We start from the raw sequence: 26,870 nt of genomic DNA, 5'->3' as shown, positions 1-26,870 counted from the left end.
GCTTAAAGTTGATCATGTGCTTCTGGATCAGCCGAACCCTCAGGACTCTGCATAATACAGACCCAGATGACCAAGTATTTCATATACATTGAAATTACGGAGTTTCATATACATGTAACTCCATAATTTCAATTACTGACTGCTTCAGCTGCTGTCATCAGGCACATAGCAATAAAACCAGTGAAGTACTGTTAGTGCCTCCTGAAGCAGTGTGTCAGCAGGGAGGATCCTCTGCCTGCAGCCTAGGAATGCAGTCCTATCTGTTAGACCTGTCAGAGCGAACCCGGATAAAATAACATGCAAAGACTGGGGTAAAAGTCTTGTATTAAACATGTTCCTCAACTTTAATTCCCCTAGAGCATCTTGCCTACATGCACATCCTCACAGACCCGTCCTATGTAACTGTTTTACATATTCACGATCTGCAATGCAGAACTTAGTTAAAGGCTGTGTACTTAAAATTTTAGGCACTTGACCCTTAGAGTGGAATGCAAAATTCATAGATGTCATGGGCTTAATCCCTTCAAAGGCTAGCAAAATAAGTCTGCACAGAGCTATCCAAAAGGTATGTCAAGCAAGGCTTTAGGCAAATGATGTGTCCGAACCTTCCTTCCTCTCAGGAGGTTAAAGCCATCCCCAAGGCTTCTAGGGACTCACCTTGGCCCACTCAAGGTCTGTGTCTAATTCAGTTTATAGATAATTATTGCATTTTGAACCCCCTTATTACTGCATTTTGAACCCCCTTTCACTGAAGGTTCATTTCATATTATTAATTACATCATTCTTGCTACAATCTTTCACTGAGAAGGTCTTGGAGAAGGAAGGTCTTCACTGAAAAGTCTTAAATGGCAAATTTTCCATCTCAGCTACACATCCCTATGAACAAGACTTGGCCAAATCAAACCAAGTCTTTCAGGCTCAGGATTATACTGTTCGTATTCATGGAGAATTTTCCAGCATTTGATCTGGGCCATTTAGTCAGGCTTGATCTTCCAATAGCCTTGATTGACCATTAATTATTCCTGCTGTATTTGGAAGAACTGACCATACATCTTGGGCAGCTTATCTGTGTAAAGTGTCACACGGATTTGTAGATTTAGAACTTATTCTTAAAAAAAAAATCAGACATTGATGGCCTTTGGATTTAATAACCTGAGTTGCAGTAGATGCTAAATATATGAGTTTTAACACTACAGTTGGAACCACAGGATATGGGACAGACTTCAGAACTGAGACTGTTAACTTGGAGGGAAAGTCTCTTCTGCATTATATGCAATTTTAGGATCTTGGGACAGCAAGGGTTAAATGCCGAAGGAGCCTGAGTTACAGGAACAGGTAGGTGCCTGGACCTACTGCTGGCCTGCACTCAAAGAAGGCAGAAAGCTTTGGAGGAGCATCTGGAGAGGGATGTCCGGAGGCGAGCTGGGAACGGCTCCAAGCATCATTGCGGGATCAGATGTCAAAACCGAATGCCTTTTCAGAGGAACGGGGAAAGGCCGAGGGACTGACTTCCGTGAGAAAAGAAGTTTCCCTTCAGTACTTCCACTTGCAACTTAATCTAGGAAAGTGTCTATTTTCCCCCAAACCTGGGGGGGAGGGGAGGAGCCAAGCTCGTTTTGGACCAGATGTGCCGTTTTGAGAGGCATCTCGCTGCCTCCAAGTCACATCTACCAGGAGAAGAAGAGCCCGCAGAGGAGTGAGCGCCTGGCTGCTTCCTCGAGCGGCGCCGCAGCCACCCGAAGGGGGACGTGCTCGCGCGGGCCCCGGCCCCGGCCCGGACGAGCCCTGCGGCGCGGCGCGGGGGGGGAGCGCGCCGCCCGCCCGCGGCCCCCGCCGCCCGCAGGAAGGGGAGGGCCGGGCGGGGGCGGGCCGCGCCCCGCGCTGGCTCCGGGCGCAGCGGAAAAACCGCTTCACGGGGCAGCGCGGCGCCCCCGCTTCGGAGCGCGGAGCCGCAGGGAGGCAGCCGCGCCGCGCCGCGCCATGTCGCAGCCCGCCCGGGGGGCGCCGCCGCCGCCGCCCGCCGCCGCCCGGCCGGTAGGTTGGCGCCGGCCGGGCGACGCGACGCGACAGGAGGGGACGGGACGGGACGCGGGGGCTGCGGGGGCTGCGCGCCCAGGCCCGGCGGCGGCGGCGAGCCCGCTTCCGCGGCTGGGGCCGGGCGACGGCCTGGCCGCGGCGCGGGGGCCGCGCTGCGCCGCGCCTGAGGCCTGCGGGCCGGGGGGAGGGCGGCGGCCGCCCGCCGCGAGGCCCCTCCGCGGGCGCGGGCGAGGACGAGGGCGCGGCGCTGGGCGGGGCCGGGCGCGGGCCGCTCCCGCGGCGCCGCGGCGCCGCCCCCGGGCAGGGCAGGGCCGGGCCGGGCCGGGCAGGGCCAGGGCGGCCCGCGAGGACGAGGGAGCGAGCGGCGGCCATGGCGTTCGCGCGGTGGTGGTACGCGATGGTAAATACCGGGGGCTGCGGCGGGGGGGGGAGGCGGCTCCGCGCGAGCGCAGCGGTCCCGTCCGCGTTAAGCGCTGGCGAGGGGCGGGCGGCGGTGCCCGGGTGCGGCTCAGCCCGCTGCAGCTGCGGGGCGGGGGGTGTTGGGCGCCGCGTTGGCACTCGCGCTTAACGTGTTCCGCGTGTGCTCCCCTAAATTCTCCCTGAACTCCTGCTGAAGGTAGAGCAACATTGAAGACTGGGCTTTTCCGTGCTGCCGCCCGTTTTTCGTAATCTTCCAACTACTGCAAACTTTCTAACTGGCAGAACTTTATCATTTGGTCAAAACAAGGTGGTTTGCAACGTAAGGCATAATCTATATTTCTAGAAACAATCTATAGGATTGTTTCTGCTTTGGAGAAATTCCGTAGTGAGCCTTTTTTCCAAAACATATTGCTAACTGCAGGTAGTTGATGGAATTGCCAGGAATAGTTTTAGCTTGCTGGCTACTTCTGAAGTAAACCACTGCTCTTTGGCTCTTGGTGGTTCAGCTGACCTTACGTTGCTGCTCATTACTGTGACCAAACCTGCAATTGCTTAAAACATCTTCTTTCTACTTTAGTCATATGAGGAAGCAGTTTGTCTTTTTGTGGAATAGTGTAAAAAAAAAAAAGTTTGCATTCCATTAAAGTTTTAGAGAAAATGTACGTTATATAAGGTGATTTTCACAGAAAACATTATGTTAAGGTATTTGCTAAGTGTCTATACTCAGATGAATTTCTAATCATACTTTTAGATTGCTCTAAGTGGCCTTGATACGTGATTAGTAATGTGTTTCAGTGTCACTCACTGTGTTAAGTCAAATCAGTTATACAGTATGGTGAAGGTGGCACAAAGTCGCAAATAAAGTTTGGGAATTGCCGCATTAAATTGCGATGATAGGGATATTACCTTTGTAGTCCTGGGTCACTGAGTCTGAGGTGTGAAAAGATACTAAGACTTACTGTATGTTTTCAGGTTAGCAAACCATTCCTCCACGTGCTCTATTGGAAATCAGTCTTTATAATCATTTGCACCAGAATATCACTGGCTAACCTCCCCTAACCTCATGGAGGCTGGAGTCCCCTTTTGTCCAGTGCTGGACATGCATCACTCAGGGCAGTTTCTGACTGGGAGACATTACGGTCTCAAGAGGAATAAGCAAAGCATAAAATGGGGGGGGGGAAGGGGAGGAAGGGAACCATGCAAAAGAGATGAATTAGTTGTTCTACCAATGTTTTCCCTGGATGGTGTATTTAAAGCAGAATGTGACTGCTGTAAGAAGAATCTAGTTTTCACCTATACATTCCTTACACATCTTGACTGAAGTGCCTTGACACATCTCTCCATCTTGCTGTTCTCAGAAAAGGCTCGCAGATCTCATGGGTCTTTTTCCCCATTTCAGCTGAGAACAAGGGCCAGATTCCTGTCTAGCACAAAATGATATGCCTCCTTTAATATCTGTGGTGCCGTGTTATTTGACATTAGCTGAGAATCTGGCAAGTAAACTTCCCTTCTTACCCAGTTACTGAATATGTCATCACTGCAGTCCTTGAAGATGCAATGTGATGGCTCTGAACCAAAGGCCTGTTAATGCTGATGTGACTCTGAAGGCCTGGAAAGACTTTCAGTCTTGTCTTGAAGCAAGACCTTTAGCTGGGTCTGATTTTTGCAAGTGCAGACTGAAAATGTGGTTGTGAGTTCAATTATTAATATTTTGCTCTGTCCTTTTCACTTAGGTCATGGATTTTCTAATTTATGAATGCTCTTTATATCAGAAATTGCAAGGGTAGCTATAAAACAAGTGTCACACATTTTTGTACACTGTAGAAGATGATGAAGATCTTAAGATAAACTTTCTTGTTTATGATACTTCTTTTTCTTTGTTTATTTTGAGATAGATTTGTGAAGATATTATGATTCCAAATAAAGTTTTAGGTGGTTTAACTTACTGTGTTATTGGTTAATAAAGTGGGAAAATTTGGGGGGCAACTTAATTCTCCAGCGACCACAGGAAACAGTTGTTAATTAAAAATGTAATTCAAACTCTATGCTGAGTGGTTTTGTGACTGAGTTGGAGCCGCTCCTGTCTGTTGACCTGGTTATGGATGTGTTATTACTGTGTGAATACATTGATTTGGCTTTGTAATGAAAGATGAGCAGAAAAAAGAATGGCCAAAGAAAAAGGCACCTCTCCCAACCAGCTGGGGTTGTAAAGGAGCAAGATGTGCATCCTGGCCCAGAAAAGGTCAGCTTATTCTCTTGCTAAACAGATTGATTTTTGTTTGTTTGTTTTACTAGACGGTTCAAAGCTTGGAAATACAGAGCAGCAAAGAGCAGGCAAAGAGCATTTTAAACTCTTCTCTTACTTTAAACATGAGCTGCTCAGGGAACCGGTGTGGTCTACCCAGAAGGTGTACGAGGAAGTTGTACTTTTGTACGTTAGCTCTTCAGGACAGCAAACTTTTAAGTGAGATAATACATTCATAGATTGCTTTATTGTCTGAGGCCAGAAACTGCTGGTACATAATATTATATAGCTGCCTGACTCTAACTGGCTTGAGATTAAAAAAATACTTTGATCTGTACATATGTGCTTTGTTCCAACTGTTAAACAGTATTTGGATTTTAAGTCAAAGTCTCATTATTATAGATGCTGTTTGGCATAGGTTTCTGGAGCAGAGACTGCAGGCATTTAATTTCCAAATGTACATGCCTTGACACCGAAGAAGGGATGCTCTGAGCTCCATGCATCCTCTGGGACACAGCGTGTGCCTCACTTCAGTCCTGGAACAGGGCTCCTGTTCATGCTGCGGCTCCTCTCTGGCCTGTGTTTCCTCTGTATGGAAACTAGGCGATGGACTTAGGGAGGAAGGGTAACACTTGACTGTCCATGGTAAATATTTGGCATGCCCAGTGCGAACTAGGTAAGGCTCCTGCCTTCCACAGATGGAGCTGGAGAGACCAGGGAGGAACTGAGGTGTAAAACTCTTTAAACTATGACTTGATTAAAATAAGTAAATAAATAAAATAAAAATAAAAGGGGAGGGGAGAAAAAAGAAGAAGCACATTCATTTTGGACTTAAATTGGCGTTACTGCTTTTATAACTATGGCCAAACTGAAGAAACAAATAAAAGCAACAAAACACAGATTGTGTACAGAAAGGCAAGCTTGCGTCGTTAGCCAGCTTTCACGAAAATGAATATCCCATCAGGCAAGCCAGTGAAATCCTATCGTTACATGCAGTGTACTTTCACAGTTATACACAAACCGGATGCTATACACATGGATAACAATAAGACCTGCGTCACTGCAATCAGGGTAGCACTTGGCTTTTAGAGTGTTGTGATTCTGAGAATATCGATTTAGGACTAGAGCCTAGTCTACATTAGAGTTTTATTGGGTAGGAGCTCTACTTCCTGCAACTTACAGCTCTGCTCTAGTACTTATTGTTTTGTCACCAAAAGCACTTTTGCTAACATTGCTTTTACTGGTACGTGTGTGGTATGCTTTTATTATACCAGTAAAAAGCACAGGTAACTGGTTTAATTGTGTCTGTATTAAAAGTGCTTTTATGGGGCTGTGAATGAGTTCACCTGTTGCCTGAAAAAACAGCTTAAGTGGCTTGTTTTACCTCTAAAGAGGAAAAATTGGAATATGGGAATAGTATTTTTAAAATTAAAACCTATCAACTTAAGTATCCAGTTGATGCCCAAACTCATTTTAAAAACTTGAATTATTAGCATTTTGTTAAAAGGAATTTTTGAAACTTTTGTGCTGTACTGCCATTACTGAAACAAATTAGAGACAAGTAATGTTTTTCTTTTAGTTTTACGATGTGCATTCAGCTGTTCTGTTTTCCCTGGCTGTCTGATGTGCTTGAACACATTCCAGTTGAAGATAGTAATGATCCATATATCACTGCGCTTCCTCCTTATACCCATGTAAAAAAATGCTGTTGAAACCCATTGCTTTAGTGGGTTAGCTAACTTTATGCCCTGCTACTCAACCCACAAAGCAGTAGAGAAATAAATAGGTCCGAAATCATCTCCTCTCTTTACTTAACAAAACAGAACAGAGATGGATCCCCATTCTCATGTTTGGCTGGCTGTGGAAAGTTACAGTGTCAGAGATACTAGGTAATAGCTATATTATGTTGCCATTTATAGTCATTATAAAATCTATAGCCTCTTTCTTTGTTATAAAGACTAAACAACATGTTTTTGGAAAGATTTTTTGTAGGATCATATTCACCACTTTTTAGAAATCTATGGAGTAAAGCTTGCAAGATCTGAATGCCAGTGTGCATGCTGAATGGACTGTGTCTTTCTGTATGTTATAGCATGCTGGGGACAAATGGGATTCACTTCAGGTTAGGTGAAAGCAAGAAGTTTAATATCTTGAATGGAAGGAAAGATAGAGGAGGTTTGGGGGATCTAGTGGAACTGGATTCCCTAATGTGCATCTGTGCTGGAATTGTTACAGAGATTATGTTTTGCATATCGGCAATATAATTCTAGAAATCGTGGTAACAGCTGTCCTCCAGGTAAGGAGGGCTGGGCATAGTGTGCATTTGACTGGAATGTTTCCGAGGACAGTTCAGCTGCCGGCGTGGATGCTCATGGTTGCATGAGTCATGTTGGTCTCCCTGAGACCTGTTCGATTTCTACTGAAATCTGTGTCACTGACAGCGTTACTGACGCAGGTATCTGTTAGAGAGCACTGTGCTGATGAATAATGAGTGATAAGTGTAGGTATCTTTCAGAACTTTTCACACACACCCAACAATGTTAATTATATTGCCCTGAAAGACATTACTTTTCAAGCATGATTTCACTTCAAGTTATCCATCAGATCATCTGGAATTCTGTAATCGATTAGTGAGAAAGCTTATAATGTTCCATTCTCTCATATTACAGTAGGCGAAATGGATTGTACATGCACTAAGATATTTGGGAATCTCTCTCCATAGTAGGTGTAATTTATGATCTTAATAACTACACATTTATTTTCTATACTTACAGCGTGGTGAGAAGAAGACAAGTGGAGCTTCTTCTGAATCAGGAGAGAAAAAAGCAGAAGTGGCAGAGGTAAATTCAGGTGTTTCATCATGTTAAGAAAAGTTGGTAATGAATTCCCTCATATACAGATTTTTTTTCTTCTGATGACAAAGTGGTAGTTTTCAGATAATTGATTGGTGACTGTAGTCACATACAGTTCATTCCAGAAATGTGTAGTTCTTTCTTGTGCTGTTTAGCAGCTTAATGGAAACATTTCTTTTATCTGCTCCTTCTTTCACTAAATGTTTCCTATCAGTATCAGTGGAAATTCAGGATCTCAGTGGATGGGTCTATTCTGCAGTGCAAGTGCACTTTGTTATGTGTCTTATGGTACTGTTTTTTTGATTGTCCAGAAACAAGGATGAAGTGGAGTGTGCTGTGGCTCTTCCCACCTTGTCTGCATCCTGGCTTTTCTTTTCTCCCAAAGGGAAGATTCCTATGTGGATAGTGCACATCTGGGCCATCTCCTGACACACTTGCAAATGTGTGGTCAATGTTGTATTTTAGAAAAATACTTATCTATGAAGTATTCTTCTTCATCAGGAGTTGGTATTTATCGTTCCAGAGTCCTTGCTGGGCTATAACTTTGAGTTTACAACATGCAGTTTTGTAGCCTGGTTGTAATGGCTGTTGTTACCAATCAGAAGCTACAGGGATTGTGGACAGACAGTGTTAGGAACAGTACTCTGAAGGGTCACCCCTCTCCCAGCAGCCACGAGCCCTGGGAGGGGCTCCATTCGCTAGCCACCAGGCATGTCCTCGTGTGCTACTGGGAGTCAGGCTCGTGGTGCAAAGAGACGGTGCTGTCCAGGCCAGCAAGCAAGTACTGTGAGTGAGCACCAGTGCTGATCGTTCGCTCCCCAGCAGCCTCTGCAACTGCAAGTAAGAACAGTACTTCCCCATGGAAGGTAGCGAGCAGATTCAGAAATAGAATAATTCATAGACACGTCTATTACTAACTGTCTACTTGTTGGCTTTAAATGTCAATTATCGAGACATGGGAAACCAGAAGTAGGTACACCTGATACTTTGCTCATATCGCAAGCTATTATTTGGAAAATAACTTTGTCTAAGCTGTATATTTAACTCCAAAGCTATAGTATACTTAACTCCTGTGCAAATCAAGGCCAGTGAACGCTCATATTACAGTCCTCTGAGGTAGGTGATTAAAGCAATTACCTTTCTTTCCTGGCCCAGTATCAAGAAAGGCTTGTCTAGCCTGGAAATTTGGTCCTTCTTTCTTCTCTAGACAGTTTAGTTTTTTCTTAATGTTGTTCTTTATGCTAAATTCCTTGACTGCATGTTGTCATTCTTAATATAGAAGTGCTGATCTTTTTGTGGGAATGGTGGGAGTTGAAGCCTGCAGCTTGGCTTGTGGAGTTACTATTCGTGACAGAGATCTGTTACAGAGAAGATCTGTTTCTAGCTAGCAAGACTGTTACTAAGTTTGTTGTTCTGATGCTTATACTTTTTAATTTTTGAGCCCTGAAAATACTGTGTGTGTTTTCTCTTGAGAAGTTCTCCGTATATTTGACTTCTCAGTTTTTTATCTTGTAATTGGCTTGACAGTGTTTAAGAGCGAAAGTAGATCAAAATACTTTTTCTTAGGCTGGTGAAATGGCACCTGCTCTACCACTATTGACTACTACCTCCAGAACTCTCCAATTTCTTAAGAAATTGAAGTAGCAATTCAGGATCTTTGCACTGTTTTTCCAAGAGTCATCAATGTTGTCTTTTCGTTTACAAGTCTGAGATAATTTGTGTGTTATTCCTGTAGTCTCCCAATTTTTGAAGCAGAGATTTATAGTATATCTAGAGAGGACTGCAGACAACCATGCCCAGAGTATTTTGTTTGGGGCACACGTGTCACTACCAGAAAGAATTTGGTAATGATCAGGAATTTGAAGAGCTTATATTAATATTGAAGGGAAACTTTTAAAAGCCTGTTTGTTCATAGTTTAGCTAAAAAGAACTATAAGTGAGCCTGTCTTTCAGATCTTTAGGATGTATAAATCCTCAAGGAGTGAGAGAAAAGGAGTAAAACTTAGAAGGGTAAAGGTAGGAACTGATTAGGCTGACACAAATATGAGTAGGGGACAGTTATTAGCTACAACATCAAGGAGAGCTCAAAATGCATGCTATTGAGGTGTGAAATAGGCTTCTGAAGAAGCTTATGGAAGCCTTTCCTTCTTGGAGACTTAAAGCTAGACTGAGAAAAATCACATCAGATTTACTGTAAATAGAAATCGTACTTTGGTAAGACATTGTCTTGTACAGAGGTGCAGGGGGATTAAATGACTCAGTAATGCTTTTCTGTTTCTAGCATCAAAGTACAATAAAATCATGCATTAAAAGAGTTAGGAGTTATCAGTTTGAAGATAATCTTTTAATAACACTGTAGTTTTGGAATCATGTATAATCTTTGCAAGGTGCATGTGCACTTTATCTATGACTACATCCCTACAGACCTTTTATACAGGTTTGTAAGACCTTTTCTACAGGGAGTAATTTTACTTTTTAACTTTCCAGTGTTTTAGTGCTTCTCTCTCATGTTGTGCTCTTAAAACATTGTGTAAAGGAGATGTGTAAAGGAGATGAGCAACATTATTTGAATGACAGATAAAATTTGGGAGAGAGCAGGAGCTGAAACACACGGCTGGAATTGACTTACTTAAGGTCATCCAGCAGTTTAGTGGGAGAGATAAGAAACCAGGTTGCCAAGTACAGGATGGTGTAAACAGCAGTGTGATGTGTAGCTTCCTGAAAGCTTAGAGGAGAAATCCTGAACTCACTGAAGTTGGGGAGTGTTCCCACTTGAGTTGTGGAGAAGGCTTTCTTCCTGCACAGTATGTGTAGTTTAGCTGGCAGCTAGTGCCTACTCCTCACTTAAAAATGAACTTTTGAAATCCTTTACTACCTTTACTATTTTGAAATACTTTACTACATTGACGTGGCTGAAATTGCACAGCTAAATCGTACTGAGTGGCTGACTGGAAGAGACAGCAAGCAGGTGAGTTAAGCAGTAGTATCCAGTAACCTCTATTCTGCTTGATGGCTGTCCTGCCTGGGAAGCAGATACATACAGTCCTTCCTTTCTTCTTCTCTTCCTGAGGGCCTACACTTGCCTTTTTTACTCAGTAGCCAGAAGCATAAAAAAAAAAGTTTACCACAGTATTAAAGATTCTAGCTGAGCCCCCTCTTTCTTCTGAAATACTAAATTTAGTGTTTTAGTTTCCTAAAACAAAAACTAAGATGTAGCCCTAAGGCTACATTCCCATTTTACTGTTACTGCTCCTTTGTAGTAGCCAATGGCAGTTACTTGGGAGCACTTCAGTTAAACTGATATGCAGTACTGCTACGTCTAGCGCACTAGAGGGGGAATCGGAGCAATTTGCTCAGAACAAATACGACTGTATCCAGCTTTACAGGGTCATGCTTCCCTTGGAAAGGCTGATGCCCTCTGCTTGATTACTCTGTGCATGTTATCAAAGGAAAGAAACACCTTTGTACTTAAATCCAGTTTGCCTCATTCCAGCTATGCCACTTAAACTTCAAATGTAGACAGATTCAGAGATCTAGTTGCCGCAGGGACAGGTCAGCTTTAGGTTGAGAGAGACGTAATCTGTGAGTGTAATGAGGCGCAACTGAATGTATAGCTGTGTCTTGACATGTCATGGTGTCTTTTACAAATATGCAAAAGATTTGTTAAAGCGAATGACAGAGTATTACAACTTAAGCATGTTAGAACATGTAATTTTAAGGAAGATGTAGGCAGTTCTTTATTGGCCCAGTTCAAAAAGGAAGTGTGTGTGTTATGGGCATATCATGCACTGCCCAAGGACAAAGATTCAAGTCACAAGGGTGTATACCTTAACTCTTTGTGTCTTGTTTTTCAGAACTTTAAATCTGTTAAACTCATTTGGACACTTATTGAGAATCTAAATCTTCTTTAATTAAATGTTTTTATTGCTTGTGTGCATGTGGTAGATGTTAACAGAAAAGAGATGATTCTTGTTCAGACTGGTGGTTGCTTGTGCACTTGAAGCTGTTGCATGTGTTTACAGCTGGGGTGCACCTGGAACCCAGTATAAATGCATACTGTGCTGCAATTTTCCCATATCCATCCTTCTCTTTGCTTAGTGTGTTTTGACATTATGGTCCTGAGTCAACGTGTTTGCAGCGTGCCATCGCAAAGTGGGTGTGCATAAGAAATTGCAATTTCCTTTCCTTCCCTCCCAATATTCCAAGGTTTTGACAATTTTGCATGTGAAGTGTTAGCTCATGAGAGACCACTGGTGTTCTTTACCCCTCATCTCAACATCATCTTCAGCTTTCAGGTGCCTTTCTACCGCTTTTAGCTTACTCTAAGCTTCATTATTCCACCAAGGTACTAGCATTTTAGAAGCCTTTGGAAGCTAAAAGATCAAATTCAAGGGGATGTGGGACAAATTCACTGAAGAGAAGCTCAGGGCAGTTTATAAAATATCCTGAAGTTAAGAAGTCCTTGGGCCGCAAATTGTTTGAATCTGTGAGATTATTTGGGAGGTGTATCACCATATACCTATCTCATTTTTACATCTTCTTTTTTTTCTTTTATATCTGCTGTTGGCTACTGTTGAGACAGGGAAACAGGATAGGCAGACCTTTGGCCTGACCCAGTAGGCACTTCTTGTGTGATAATACAAGGTTGCACCTTGCTGTCTGTTACCCTTTGCCACTTGGCACCTATATAATCAGTGGGAGCTTCCTGAAGAGTCTCGCGTTTCGGTCACTAGTGGTGTGGCGAGCCAGGCACTCCCTCTGCCTTGCCCCATTAAATTCATCGGTCTGCTGGCATCTGCCAGGCCCCTTTGTGGTGCCCTTGCCCTTTTGAACTTGCCCTGGCTGTCGGCAGAGGGTGGCAGGGTATGGGGCTCCAGTGGCATCCAAGTGAGAGGAGACCAGACATGTCCCAAGTGAAAGCCTTCCACTTGTCTGTGGAAGCCGAGCAGTGTTTCAGGAGCGGAAGGTAACACGTGGTCCTGCTGTTCTGTTGTTGAATGCTGTGGTCACTATTGCCCCTTCAGAGGCCTGCTTTGGGGGGGGGGAAGGGGTGGCAAAAAAAGAGGAACTCTTTCTTATGGGAGTCTGGGCTCTACTGATTAAAGTACAAGTCCTAATCCTGCCCTAATCTTCCATGAAGCATACTAAAGTGCTAGGCGGTCGTGATTAACTTTGTGGATTTCAGAGTAAGGATATTTGGTTTTTAGATACAGTATTGAGCTTTCATTTTAATAATATTATGGAATAAGACACAATAACTTTGAAGTGTGTGCGTTGAACATAACACTTATAGAAGAAACAGAGGTGATAGGGTAGAATTCAGCTGGCTGTTATTCAGATTAGTTAATTATAGAAATACTAAGTTCCAGTGTACTTAAAAATACATAAATATGACATTGTCCACTGCAGGTTGAAGTGTACTTTAGTACACAATTACATGTATAAATCATAGTTTTGTTGCAAACCAAACACTCCTGTTGGGTGTAATTGTATGGTTAACATATGCATATAGAAAGCTCTGAGACACCCCTACTATGTTTTGAATTGATTCATATGATTGGATTTAATCCTGCTTGTATTATTAACTGCACATAATTTTGAAAGCACTATTTTCTTTTTATTATCATAGAGTGAAATGCCAAGTGGAGCTTTTGTATCAGTCTGAAAATCTAGTCTGTGCACCACCAGAATGTCTGAATGTAAAAACGCTGCACTGAAAGGAAAACAAGGTCGTATATCCTAGGAATTTGAAGCCCCAGCTTAGAATGGGACCAGATATGATATGAAACGAGACTATCCCTATCAAACCTTACCGTCTAGAGTCATGCTCTCAAGCAGTGAAACTGAAATATGTGCTGCTTGTTTAGCTTATTATTCTTTATACCAGGAAATACATTCTTTATTTTGGAAGGGTGATAGGGATAATTGGTGTCGAAATGTTACTGTCCTTTTAGAATTGTTTCTGTGCTCTAACACTTAACTTCTGGATTTCTGTGATGTTTTTTAATCCTGACAGTTGTAGTACAGGATTCCTTATCCTAAACAAGCATTAGATTTACTTGGAGTCCAGGAAAACAATGCTGCGTAAAGACAGCATGACTGGTAAAAATTTGTTAGGGTGCCAACTATTGGTTCCAGTTATGGAGATTCTTAAGTAACTGTTTGATTAGAGCATTTGTGAGGGTTTTTTTCTGTTTATTATTTGGTGACAAATTCTTTATTTTAAACTGCATTGCTTCTTTTTTGTTTTTTAGTTCTTCTACAACCCCCCAAAACCGGTGCTTTCCAGGTCTCAGAATGCAGCTTTGCTTTAGCAGTGTACTAATCTACTGAAAGTGATTTTGAGTTACGTAGTGGGAGAAACACTGACTGTTAATATGATGCTGCAATATTACGGGTATCATTCTAGAAGTTCAAATTTAATTCATCCCTCTTTTAAAAGAAATCAGTAAATGAAAAGATCAGTATGTCTGTAAAAATGTTCTATTTATGCACAATTACAGATGTATTCATATTTTTCATTTAATCAAAAAAGTCACACTGCAGATAAGATCTCTGTATTCCTTGAATAGTTAATGAGAGAAAAAGCCCTCTGTGCAGGGCGGTTTGGCTCATTGTGTGCACTGTAGAGGAAACCTAGATATTCATCTAGTTTGCTGAAATGAGGTGAGATGAATCCCTGCGTGTCTAACACAGGAGGGAAGTAGTGATCTGTCTGGTGCTGAAGCTCAGGGGACATCTAGTGGCCATAGGGAAATAAGGTATTGCAAGATACATCTGTAAATAGAAGAGTGAAATGTTTTTAATGATTAAAGTGCTTCTCTGTTTGTTTGTTTGTTTCCCTCTTCTGTTTTGATTTTTCTTTGGCCAAGGTGCAGTAAGTAGTTTAAAAATAACATTATTTTTGTTAATTTTTAGTATTTATTGTGAGTTGTTACAGTGTAAGACTCTTCATGACACAGGAAGAAATAGAGCCTGTTTGCTGCTGCTTTGTTGAATCAAAGATCAAAAGACTGAGACTGAAATACTTCTTAGGGTTGTTGCAAGCATTTGCAGAACAGAGCTGGGATGTTCTTTCCTCATGTGATTTGCTTTGTCTTAAGAGAAAGCAACTGAACTGTATTTGTTTTCATTGAAAAATCATTATGAACAATTAAATGATATAGTCCAATAATTATGAACATTTAATTGGTATTTCTGGCCACCACTCTGTATTGCATTTCTTCACTTGGAAAATCTAGCAAATTTATGAAAGGGATATATATTTTATGTCCACTTTTTTTAAACATGGGGGAATTAAAATTCTGTTACAAACAAAGTGTTTTACCTTTTTGTTTTAAGGGCACTGCTAATAATGAAGAGCAGACTCTGTAAGGGCATATACTCCACAGCTTTTATTCCTTCACACACAGTTCTGTTCAGACTGTTTCTTATAGTTTGCTTCGTAAGGAAGCTATGCTTTCATAATTCATTAGCTCTGTTATCAGGTTGAGGAACCTGATACAGCTGCAACATGATTCTTCCTTTAGCTGCTTGGGACTGAGACTGTCGTGAAAAAATTTCTTCCTTCCACTGCTGGGAAAGAGAGAAGATGGGGACAGCACTGACTGATTTGTTGAAGAAGAGTGTCAGAGCTAGTTTGCCTGGAGGGAGCGTTGTGGGGAGGATATTGGGAAGTATATAACATCGTTATTTTATCAAGTCTAAGAGAAGGATGAACCTAGTAGCATAATGTTGCCATTTTTTCTCCTTTTATAAATATATTAAGGGGTAAACACCAAAGAAGTTGCTTTCAAAAACTGATGCTGCAGACTAAAATACATAACTGTGTTTAGCCTATCATGTTTAATATCCAGTAAAGAATACTGATTTGGCAGTGTGGTCTAACTTTCCACATGATTTGCCTCCAGGTAGCCTTTCTCTACTCCAGAAAAGAATGATTTATTTTCTGCTGCTTTTTTTTTCTTCTCTCTGTCCCAGCTTTATCACTGTTTCACTTGCTGACGTTTCTGTGTTTCATGGTGTTAGTCATTTGTTTCCTCATATTGTTTAATTGATTTATATAATCAAGTTTATGCTCAGAACATGGTTTTATTTCACTCTAAATGTAGGTTGTTTACTGTTTCTAGTTTAGGCTGGAAAAAAAAGGCTTGTGCCTGAAATCTTGGCGTATGTTGGTTGGTGTCGTAAAAACTACTTCTGTAAGTTATGTTAAACATATTACATACCAAAAGTAAGTTTTGAACACCAGCTAAGTATTATTGACAACTCATGAACCGAAGGTTGTAATTTCAGCAGGCTGTGGGACAGGCATTGAGAACCATAATGGGAATATACTGAAGTCATACTCACAGTATTGGTTGTTCTTAAAATAGCTGTTCTTTTTGAGGATTTTTTCTTTTGAAAATAGAAAGGCTTATAAATAAACAACACTTAAATCTTGTGTTCTTTCAACAACTTAATAACTTATTTAAAAGTTGTGTGCGAGGGTTTGTGGGTAATACTCAGTAATGACTCTTTAATCCAATATATCAGAGATAAAATCCAAGATGTTCTGCATCTCAGTACTGTCTCTACAAAACTATAATACATTATGCTTCCTTTACCTGCCTTTAGGAACATTGTCACATAGAACTGGAAGACCACTGTTTTCTTAAAGGAACGGAAGAGGTGGATTATAATGGGGAAAAGGGAAAGCATCATTGCACTTAGGTTTTGCAGTATCATACAGTGTCTTATTTGGATGTCACTGTTCTCAGTGTGATCAATCTTAATTGTGAAATCTTTGAGGTAAATGTCCTACTTGATGCGTCAGAGTCTGTAATGTTGGGTCACACTTCTGTGATGTTAATCTTATGTACGTGGGAAGAGAATATGGTCCCCTGCACCAGGCTCTGACCAGAGTTTGACTCTGCAGAGGAGTTCTGCTTTAATCTTGAATGTGCAGCTCGCTTTATGTATGAGAGGTTCCCTCCTGTTTTTAAAGCTACATCAGAAGGAAAACACAAGGTGGCAATTACATTAATGAAAGACAGCCCTGAGACTACAGGTCTTCTGCAGTCTCTTTATGCTTGAAAATTGGTGCTTCTGAGTCTGAATACTAGTTTGCTTATTGGATCTCTGAATTATCATTCGGCAGACTTCCTTCCCTACTTGCAGAGAACCGTGAAAGTGTTCATTCGTAATCTTCCACTTACCAGAGAAAATGAATAGGTCTCATCCATCTGCTGCCTCCAAATATCTGATGCTTTTTGCTCTGTTTATTACTAATAGCTGATTTTTGTAGTTGTCTTTAGATCTGATTTCAACAGTCACTGAGTTGTTCCAGTGATACTTAGTGATACTTGCTAATAATGTAATTGCACTGGTACAGAACAGGAGGTTCAAAGGAAATGTGATGGTTTTGATTCAACTACAAGTGTATTTATTAAACCAGCAAAGCCATCGTTTTGCCCTGACTTTTTTATATTTACTTCCCTGCCTGATCTGTATTGTTACCTTCTGCCTTATCATTTAAATTATTTCTGTGCAGCAATAGTTTACCCATCGTATTTTCATTGATACTTTTTACTAAATTCTGACTCCTAAATTGTCACTACTTATATATGATTATTGTTGGTTTAACTGTTAATTAAAATGAGTCTGTCTGCTACAGGAAATAGTATAGATTTATATATACTCCTTAAAACAGTACAAAAGAATTCAGCACATTCTGGCTTTGGGAAGACTGTCTGAAATAAGTCTGTGTGAATTAAAGTTATATAGGAGAATTTATTTTTGGATGACTTGATCTTGCATAACATGTTCTAATGGACTCTTAAGAGAATTATTTTTTAATACAGAATTTTACTTGGCTTTTCTTCATCAAAATTTCTGACATTTGTTCTGTCATTTTTTTATTTTACAGAAGAAATCAGCAAGTGCTAGTGTCAGTCAGCCCTCCAAAACACAGACAAGTGGAGCACCTTCTACCATTAAGGTAATGCACAATTAAGAGAACAGTCTCTTTAAAAAAGTGAAGACCATATGATGTGACTTCAGCCCCTGCAATGGTATAGAAAGCAGCTGGTGTCTACCAGTGTTCAGCAGCACTAGGAGTGTTCTTCATGTCTTCCTAGAAACTGTAGTTAATTGAAATGAAAGAGGCATTCAGATAGGCAGTATTGCCTTTTTGGGGAAATAGGCTTTTGATAACACTTTTCCCTTTCTTGTGTTCTTTGGTAATCTCCTAATCGCTTAAAGAAAATTCCAGTCTCGTAAACAGCAGTGGCAAACTTAGTTTGACTTACAGGGCTATGGTTCTTTTTTCACCCTTGGGTATTGATATGTTTGGATCCTGTTTATTCAGCAGAACCTGATGAGATCAAAACAGCAATAACTTTCTTTGTCTGCTTACATAGCCCCTGGCTTAGTTCAGTCATTCAGGAAGTTAGTGTAAGAGACGTAAACAGGGCTCTCGTATTGTCATGCAGTTGATACTCCATGAAGAGAAGGAGGAATTATAGCTTTTAAGCAGGCTTAGATCTTGCAAGGCATTGAACTAAGGAGCTGAAAATACGTTTTCTTATGGTGGCTACACATAAACTGATGGCTGTAGTTGGTGATCACCGTTTTGTGTATTTTCTGTACTTGGAGGTATCCCAGCATTTGAAGCACTTAAACTGCTTCCCTGAAAAACTTTTGCACCTCATAGATCTTAACAGCTGGAAGTGTTTTTGCTTTTGAATGGCATTTTTCACTTTCTTAATCAATTCTTTTGTAAAATAATACTCTTAAAGACACTTTTATGTTACCTAGGTTATTATTTTCCTTTCTACTCAGTGAAAAAGGACCCAAAGATATTAACTCTGTTGTCCCTTTCTTTCAGTGTTTTTGTCCATCACTAAACACATCCAAAAGTTTTTGTTGCTTTTCTTTCTGTTCCCTTCGGTTTGTCAGTGCCTTTCTGATTTTAGTTAAGCTGGAAGCAGTAGTCCATGTGTAATTCCATGATAGCTATACAGAGAAGGACTCTCTCAAGTATGTTTCTGCATATTAGTCTCCTGCTGCATGATTCAGTGCAAGCTCACATGTAATTTGCTAACTAATATCTATGTCTTTAAGAGAATTAGTCTTTTTCCTATATGTTTTTTATTTCTATTATAAGCATATGTTTCACATTAAACGCCCAAGAAACATTTTTTAATGATGTTATTAAGGATAAGAATTGGAGGGCAGTATAATGGGAAAAAACATAAAGTAATGTAATTACCAGGAATTGCTTTATATGAGGTTATGAAAGCCTAGGCTATATATTTTCTCCAGTACTTGATGCTTCTCCAGTTTCTGTGACATTCCAAAATAATTAGCAGTGAAGATTATGTATTATAAATGTATTTACCTTATGCTGTCTAATATTGACTCTTAATCAATAGGTATTTTAAATTTAAACTTTTTACTTCCCACTTGGCCATGACTACGTTTCTTCAATTAGGCCGAACTTTCTTTTAATTATTTCTTTTAATTTGAACAGTCTCCTGTGATGCTATAGCATTATTTAAAATAGAATGAAATTCATAGATTTATTGCCCTGGTTTTGCAGTGTGTGTGTGTACACGTGTGTGTGTGTGTGTGTGTGTGTGTGTATATGAATGTGTGTGTCTCTCTCTCTCTCTCTTTCTGTATATATATACACCCTTTCAGTCACTCCTACTTTTCTTTAAGCCATTTGGCTAGCTGCGCTTTTTTCTGCTCTCTTTTTCTCCCTTTGATATTTCTGAAAGATATCTATTCAAAATAAAAATTTTACAGGGTTTTGAAAGGAAATATTTCTGTAAAAGGCAAGACAGCCTTTTCTCTTGTGTAGTAAAAATGAATCAAACGTTTCAATACAATCAAAAACATTCCAGCAGTTTTTAGATGGCATTGGGACTATTTCTTCATTTTTTCCCCACTATAACTTTCCTGTGTTCTGAGTGTGAAATCTCTTTGGACTTCTGACGTAGTTCGTTGGTCAGTAATACTTCCTATGAATGTACCTGATTCAAAATTCTAACTTCTTTGAAATCTGTGGATTTTGTTGCTGCTGTTGTTTTTTTAAGTTGCTTGGCCTAGTACTGTTCATTCTTTTAACCTACTTGTACTCTGTGGTGAAATTACTTACACTAAATTGAATAACCAGGGGTTTATTTGCCAACTTATGGTCTAACTCATCCTTCCTTCTGTTAGTACGTAATCATAAGTGATGATCTTTCTTCTGCTTGTGTTGTCTGTATTTCTGAGTTTAAAACCACAGAAACTTAGTGTGTGATGAATGCTTGTTATTGCTTAATGCCTGACTAATACCAGGTAGTTTAATTCTCCTGTGACTGTATGCTATAATGGAGAATACTCCTAAGAGCCAGCATTTATCCGCCTGGCTTCCTTTTTGTTTTACAGTGCATCCAAACTGCCATTCTTTGTGTCTTATGTTTCTCCCTGTTCTCTATTGTTCTACTCTTAAGTTCCTGGCATGGCAGCTGTTACTTGTGTGCTGCTTCTGCTCTGTTTCTTCTTGCGGGAATTTTATTTGGCTCTGTGTGTGTGTTAGAAAGAAGTGCTGCTTCTCTAGTCTGTTTTCTTTTACATCTGTACCACTTTTGTGTTCTTAATGTTAAGGGCATCTAGAGAGTTGAACAGGCAAACCTGAGGTACTCAGTTTCTGTAAAAAGGAAATCTAAATGAGTAATTTAAAGATATTTAATTGGAATAGATGTCCTGGCTTCTTTCTGATGCTCTTTGCTCTTTTTGTTTTAGAACAAACTATCGCAAGCCTTTCTTTTGTTTTTGATGTGAAGTTCTGGGGGACTATTATTTTGTATCAGGGTATCTTCAGGGGGCATCTGTCCTATACAGTAGCCAGTCAGATAAATGAAGTGAAAAATTAAGATTCAAGTAATGTTAGGGTCATTAGGAATATTTGCTGGTTTCTGATGAGCAGCCTTTGCCATGTCTTCATTAACTACCAAGGTGTGCAAAGGAGGAGGTCATTGCTACCCTTATTAAGAGGTAGCAATGAAGGGGGAAGACTGAACTAATCCCCCCCATGTTCAGAAGCACCTTACTAGTACCAGTGTATTTCTCTAACAATCTTCTAAATTGCTTTTGCCAGTTTAATAGCCAACAGAAACAAAAAAGCCAATTTCTAGGTCAGTGTTCAATCATAACTGTAAGTGGAAGGCACTAACATATGAGCACGGTTAGATCCAGCTATCTTTCATGGATCTTTGTGTTCTTCTATGGTAATTATATTGATATAGAATGAAGTTTTACTGCTTTTTATGTAACAGATTTTTGGCATTGCTCTTAATGAACAAAATTTCTTTTTGTTGCTGGCCACTATAGCTTAGTGAAGTGAGCATCTTTGTCCATAATATTTTCATGGATAAATTTATTGAAGGAGTACTGGGAGAATTCAACAAGAGTAGAAATTCTGTAGGAATTATTTTTATTTTAAGACTTCACTAGTCTTGAGTATTTTCTGAGGAAGATCCTTGATCTTAAATCTTCAAGAAGCTTAAGGCTACTTACTTCCAGATGTCATCCAAATTAACACTGTTTCTAAAGAGGGATTCAGCCTGCTCTCTTGCTATGCATTAGACAGTAAAACAAGAAAAAGGGGAAGAGTAATTACTAAATGTCTTTGAACAAAGTTACTAATATTTCCGCAACAGACTGCTAAGTCTGTCACAAGTTTAAATATCAAGATTGTTATTAAAAGTGGTTCCTACTGACAGTATAGTTGTTGGGATTTTTTCTTTGCTACATTCCTGTCGCGTGAAAGGGAGGGACGGAAGGCCCTTCCTTATCTTTATAATTTACGTTTGCCTGCCAGAGCCCCCCTGTTTGAGGACTTTCCCTGGGTCAGTTTCGCAAAGTAAAAAGAATCTTTGTAATTTACCTTTGCCTGCCAGAGCCCCCCCTGTTTGAGGACTTTCCCTGAGACAGTTTCGCAAAGTAAAAAAAAGAATAAGGTTTTATTAAAGCGACAGATACAACAGGTTCGGAATTGCCGTTGATAAATGCACTTGCTGCTACAAATTTTCTTTCTATGAGCTCAAACTAACAATTAAGCGCTTTCAATAATAATGTATTTTCCCGGGTAACGTCCAACGTTTGTCGGAGGCGCAAGTCTTACCAAAGAGGCGTCCCTGTTTGGGGGAGGGGAGAAGGAGGCTCACTCATCAGCAATCTCCGGTGAACAGGTCGGCGGTTCAGTTTTCTTCCCTTCCCAAAAACTTTAGTGAGCTATCCTCTGTTTTATAGTTGCTGAAGGTGGGATGTGGAAGCGCGGCAGACATACTTCATTGGCCAGATTGCCATTTGCGCGGTTGTTGGGGGTATGCCCCCCTTATGTACATATCGTTATGCAGCAAAGGGCGTGATTTTTAATATGGTAAGCAGGGATAATGAGGCTGGGGGTACTATAGGTCAACAGTTAGTCTGTGAGCAGCAATTATTTTTTTGGGATGCAACCCTTTGTGGTCAGGGGAGGACTGTGATACCTCCATATCGCTCCCTCCTCCGCCGTGCAGCTGGAACAAACTGTCTGGCCTTCACCAGCTAGTTCATTACTCATGTTGCAAAAGGGTGATGTGCTTTGGCTGCCACGTACTGTTTTTCCCGTGTGCCCCCTTATCTTTCTCCCTGAATTCTCTCTTGTTCCCACAATTCCCTACTTAACTGTCACAAAATTTTTATTTTTGTGATCTTTGTACAGACATATTATTGTGAAAGAAGGCATTTCGGAATAGAAAACATCTGCAGTCATGGAGTTGAATTGGAATGTCAGCAGAAATGCATAAATTTATTGCTATCTTTGATCAGTAAAATTGTTAACAAGGTTGGAATGGTTGTCTCTCAGTTTTGCAGTTATTCTGAAAAAGATTTTAGTGGGCCATCCCAGAACCTTCCTTTCAGGTACCCCGTAGACTGGGTCAACATCATGACACAAAGATTCTTAATGTATAGGTGCTTTGTGGCAAGACTGTGGCAAATCATGGGGCTGTTTCCTGTGAGTTGCCCTCCCAGCTGTTGCCAGCAGGTAACCTTGTACTTGGAAAAAACCTGGAATTGTGTCAGCTACATGGAGCCTCTGAGAGCTGTGGAGGTTCATGCTGGTTTTGTTGGGAGCTGAGGCGTGTGGACCAGACGCTGGAAGTTGGAAGCCGTAGGAATGCAGAAGCTTCCTTCTGCATGGGACAGCAGCCGTTGTGTAAAGCTACGGGATGTCGCTTCAGTCACCGGAGAGACAATCTGCACTTTTGAAAAGCAGGGCTGTAAAACAAGCCTCTGCTCAGGAGGCTGTTGGAAAAGCTGAAAATTGTAATGGTTTTAAATCAAAGTAGTATAGTCATTTAACAAAAAAACCTGTAATTTGCTAAGGAAGACAGGGTGTTTTCCTCATCAGTCTGTGTCATATCTTTGGGTGTTCTCCGTCCCTACTTCCTTTCTCTGATTGAGCTTTGTTTTCTTTCCCCTTGAGATAGAGGGGATAGAGACTGATATGAAAAAAAAAAAATTGAAGTGTTTACTAGGGGGTATTTTTTTCCTTAAAAAAAAATATAAAAAATATATTGTATAAAAAATAAAAGAGCGGGTCACTATTGGTATTTCAAGAAGCTTCCAATTGCACCTTTTAACTTCTAAGTTAATATAAAATATTTGGATTTGTTATGCTTAAAAATAGCGGTCCTAATCAGTCAAATTCCAGTAGCCTTAATGGGTCCAGCTATATCAATTCCTTTTGATTAATAACACTTGGTTGCTTTGGATGTTTGGACAATCAGTTAGAAGGTAGGGGGTTGTCCGTAAACTTCTAACAAAAATATTAATCTTGTTTACGGGAAACTAGCAGATTTCTTCCCTCAGTATCAGCACTGTTAACTCAAGAGGTGGAAAATGGATACTGCTCTTTGAAAGCTAAAAGTAGCTTTCTTGAGTTGTCCCATTGTGATAGGTGTTTTATCTGTGATTTTTTGCTATGTGCCTTCACGCTGTCAGCTTGGTAACAGCAGTGCTGAATGGGGGAATTTGAAGAAGCCACATTCAGAAGTTATATGAGAAGCTGAAGATGAGTTTTGTTCATTTGCACTTAAGGTAGCACGTGGAATACAAAGAAGCGTGCAGCGTAGAGGGCAGCGGGTCCCGCGCCCGCTTCTGAATCAGCGGTTTTAGCTGGGCCCTCCCGACCAGACCTGCTTGCTCGACCTGCCCTCCTGCAGAGGCAGAGAGCAGCGGGCCGTGGCGGAAGTGCAGTGGCTGTGACTCCCGCTGGAGCTGCGCGCTGCTGGGCACTGCTCTGTCATCACGCACGAAAGGGGTTGGCCAGCACGTCGTGCAAACCGAAACCGTAGGCTGTTCAGACACAAAAATGAAAAACAGCCTATCGTAACAGTCTTGCTGGAAGCCTAAAATTCAGCTGTACCGAGTAAGTTAGCTATTCTTCCTGTCTTTTCTTTCATATGGCCTCTGCTTTAGGCTAACTTATGTTCTTGTTTTAATTCACTCTCCTTTTTTTCCTCTCTCCTGGGAGTTCTGTGGGCTGAAATAACACTAGCTGCTGACTTCCGAGGCTTCTGATGTGATCCTTTTATCTGGAGACTTGAAGCACTCCAGCTAGCTGAGTGTAGTGAATTGCTTTTAAAATTATTTTAACATGTTGGGAGCAGTCTCTTCAGGTACTAACTGTGCAAGTATTTATCATGTCCGGTATGTATGCTTTTCCAAATATGTTTTGTAGGTTACACAACAAGTGGTTTATGAGACATAAGCAGAGTCTTGAAGGGGAGACAGGCAAGGGGGAAGAGCAGACTATTTAAGTAGTGTCCTAGTTGTTCTGGATTTACGTTCGGTTTTCTTTGTGCATTTCTAATAGCCTAAACTGTCTTCATCTCAAAAAGCCATATCATTTTTTGACATACAAATGCAGAGCTTGGTATGCCTGTGGCACACAGAATATTGCATAGTCAAGGTGTTTTTATCTGTAAGAACCAGCTTCTCAGTAGAAGCATGTTTAGGTACTGATACCCATTTTAACAAGAAGAGTTTGTTATATTTGATACCTAAAAGATGCAGAGGTATCAGATGCATGCAATCACATGGAACAAAATCATACATTTCATACATTCCATTAAAATGGCTATTATTTTTGTTTCTATAGTACTAGAAATTAGATAGCTAGGTAGTACTAGATATTAGATAGCTAGGTGTTGCTTAGGTTATGCCAGTATGTGATTATAGTTACTGTAAAATAAAACCACTGCTCCATAATCCCAGGTGTTTTCAATTTGGTCCAAAAACAAACTGAGAAGACAAGATTTGTTCCGTGTGAGATGTGACAGTATCAGTATCATCCCTGCTTCTCCTTTTTCCCTTTGGTGAAAGTGATAACTGTAGATTAAATAACAATAGTTCGTGAACTTCGCAGAGACCTCTACTGGGTTCGTGATTTGTGATCTTTTTTGGTCCCTAATTTTCCCACTGTTGTATTTGTTCAGTATCTTTTAACTGACATAAAACATATGGATAATTATTTCTTCTAGATAAGAGATTTCCTTTTCTAGACTGAAATATTTATTATTGTCAGCCCCTTGTGTAGAATGATGCTTTTTCCTTTTTTCTTACAGAAGCAATTGATTATGCAGGGTATGTAGAACTAGGAGAAAACTCCTGTCCTGACCTTAGAGTTTCAGTGCCTCGTCTTGCCTCTGAGTCTCCAGGCCTGTTTTTGTCACAGCGCTAGTTCTGTAACTGTGAACATTAAATGGACACTCCCAGTTTGAAATCTAGGTAAAGCTGTGTTGCATTAAAGGTAATGGCTCCGGGAGGACTGGGGTTGGGGTGGAGGAGAGACTGAGAAACAAACCTCTGTCCTCACAAGGTAAAGGAGCCACCTTTCTCTTTCAGTGAGGTAGTGCTCACTGTGGTGATCCTGATCATTCCTGCTCTTGCTGCTTTCCTGCGCTGGAGAAAAACGGACTCACAGAGGCCTGGGACTTCCTGCAGCCTTTCTACTGCAAAAGGCAAAAACAAGTATGAAGGCAGAGAGGTCCTTGGTCTTGTGAATTCCTCATGGTCTCTGTAAGGCTCGGAGACTTGACTGCTTCTGGAAGAAACAGTCTGCATGCCTGCCTGCCTTTGTGCCTTGCTTAGTAGAAGTACGCCTGAACTTAACTATAAACCTGCAATTTTTGGTCTTCAGGAAGAGACCCCTCTGAGGCCTGACAAGGCCTCGTGAAGATGGCGGTTTTATATGTTTGATTGAACGACAGTGTGCTTGTTCCTCCAGAGCATGCTGAGGGCTCTGCTGAAGCAAGTTTGAGAGGTCCGAGTTAAGAGCTGGTGCAGAAATATGAAATGCCTCAATCCAGCTGTTTTTAAGTGGCAGTAGTAAAACAATATATATATATTTTTTTTTCTCAAACAATTTGGGCATGTTTTAAAAAAAAAACTACATGAAGGTTATATAGGAGAGATGATATTTTAAAAACAAAGTTCTATTAAGATGACTTGATATGGGGATTATTGTTTGTCCTCCTATCTTATTTTCCACTCAACTGGTTAACAAATGCCATTGTGTGACAGTGGGTATATCAGTTCATACTGCTTTACTAATAATTTCCTTTTGCTTCTACACACTAAAAATCCAATCTCTGATTCAGAGTATCTTTCACTAGTTCTTGTGACCACTAGCTGGCCATTATGAATATTGCCTATTTAGATTATTGTAATAAAAAATAATCAAGCTCATTAACCTCAGAAATCTTTGGTTTATGATAAAGTTCTCTTTTACATGACACTTTTGTCTTTTTAAACTTCTCCTTCAAGAATGTTGGTTCCTTTTGTAATTTACCCTTTATATTGCAGCTCTCTTGGAGCAGAGCTTTTCATGCTCTTCCTCAGTAATACTCCAGAGCAAGTGACACAAATGCTACCTGAATTCAGCAGCTCTATGTGGCATGTGGCTGGCACCTAACAGCTTGTTTTCCTGGTGTTTCCTTATCGGCTTGCAGTTTGCTGCTGCAGATAGCTTTGGAACATTCTGGTGCTTAAAACAAAACAGAAACGAAAGCTGTTAACTGTAGTAGTTACAGCAGATATTAACTGTTTCTTCAGGACATTTCTGCACAGTAAAATGTAGAGGTGAGAAGAGCATTTTTGAGCTGCCTGTGGAAAGGAGCGCTCTGCTGCAGTGCCCAGTACGTACGTTACTGCAACGCTCCATTGTGCAGAGTGGAAACCTGAGAAGAGCAATGATAATATTGACATGCTGCTTCAAGTATTTGAATGTGACTGAA

General features: G+C 40.8%; 1 protein-coding gene across 4 annotated transcripts in view; it reads left to right on the top strand.

Moving 5' to 3' along the window:
- The first annotated feature begins 1,959 nt into the window (after positions 1 to 1,959).
- Positions 1,960 to 26,870, top strand: part of CAST (calpastatin) — a 65,798-nt gene continuing 40,887 nt past the window's right edge. For all 4 annotated transcript variants that reach the window (XM_067316653.1, XM_067316654.1, XM_067316651.1 and 1 more), the window contains exons 1-3: positions 1,960 to 2,034; positions 7,477 to 7,542; positions 17,462 to 17,533. In XM_067316653.1, the coding sequence (XP_067172754.1) occupies positions 1,981 to 2,034; positions 7,477 to 7,542; positions 17,462 to 17,533 (192 nt within the window). In that variant the 5' untranslated portion in view covers positions 1,960 to 1,980. The remainder of the gene's footprint in view (positions 2,035 to 7,476; positions 7,543 to 17,461; positions 17,534 to 26,870) is intronic.

The sequence above is a fragment of the Apteryx mantelli genome, chromosome Z (genome assembly GCF_036417845.1).
Source record: "Apteryx mantelli isolate bAptMan1 chromosome Z, bAptMan1.hap1, whole genome shotgun sequence".
NCBI classification, from domain to species: domain Eukaryota; kingdom Metazoa; phylum Chordata; class Aves; order Apterygiformes; family Apterygidae; genus Apteryx; species Apteryx mantelli.
Note: the sequence above shows the minus strand (reverse complement) of the source record. Positions and strands in the feature narration are given on the sequence as shown.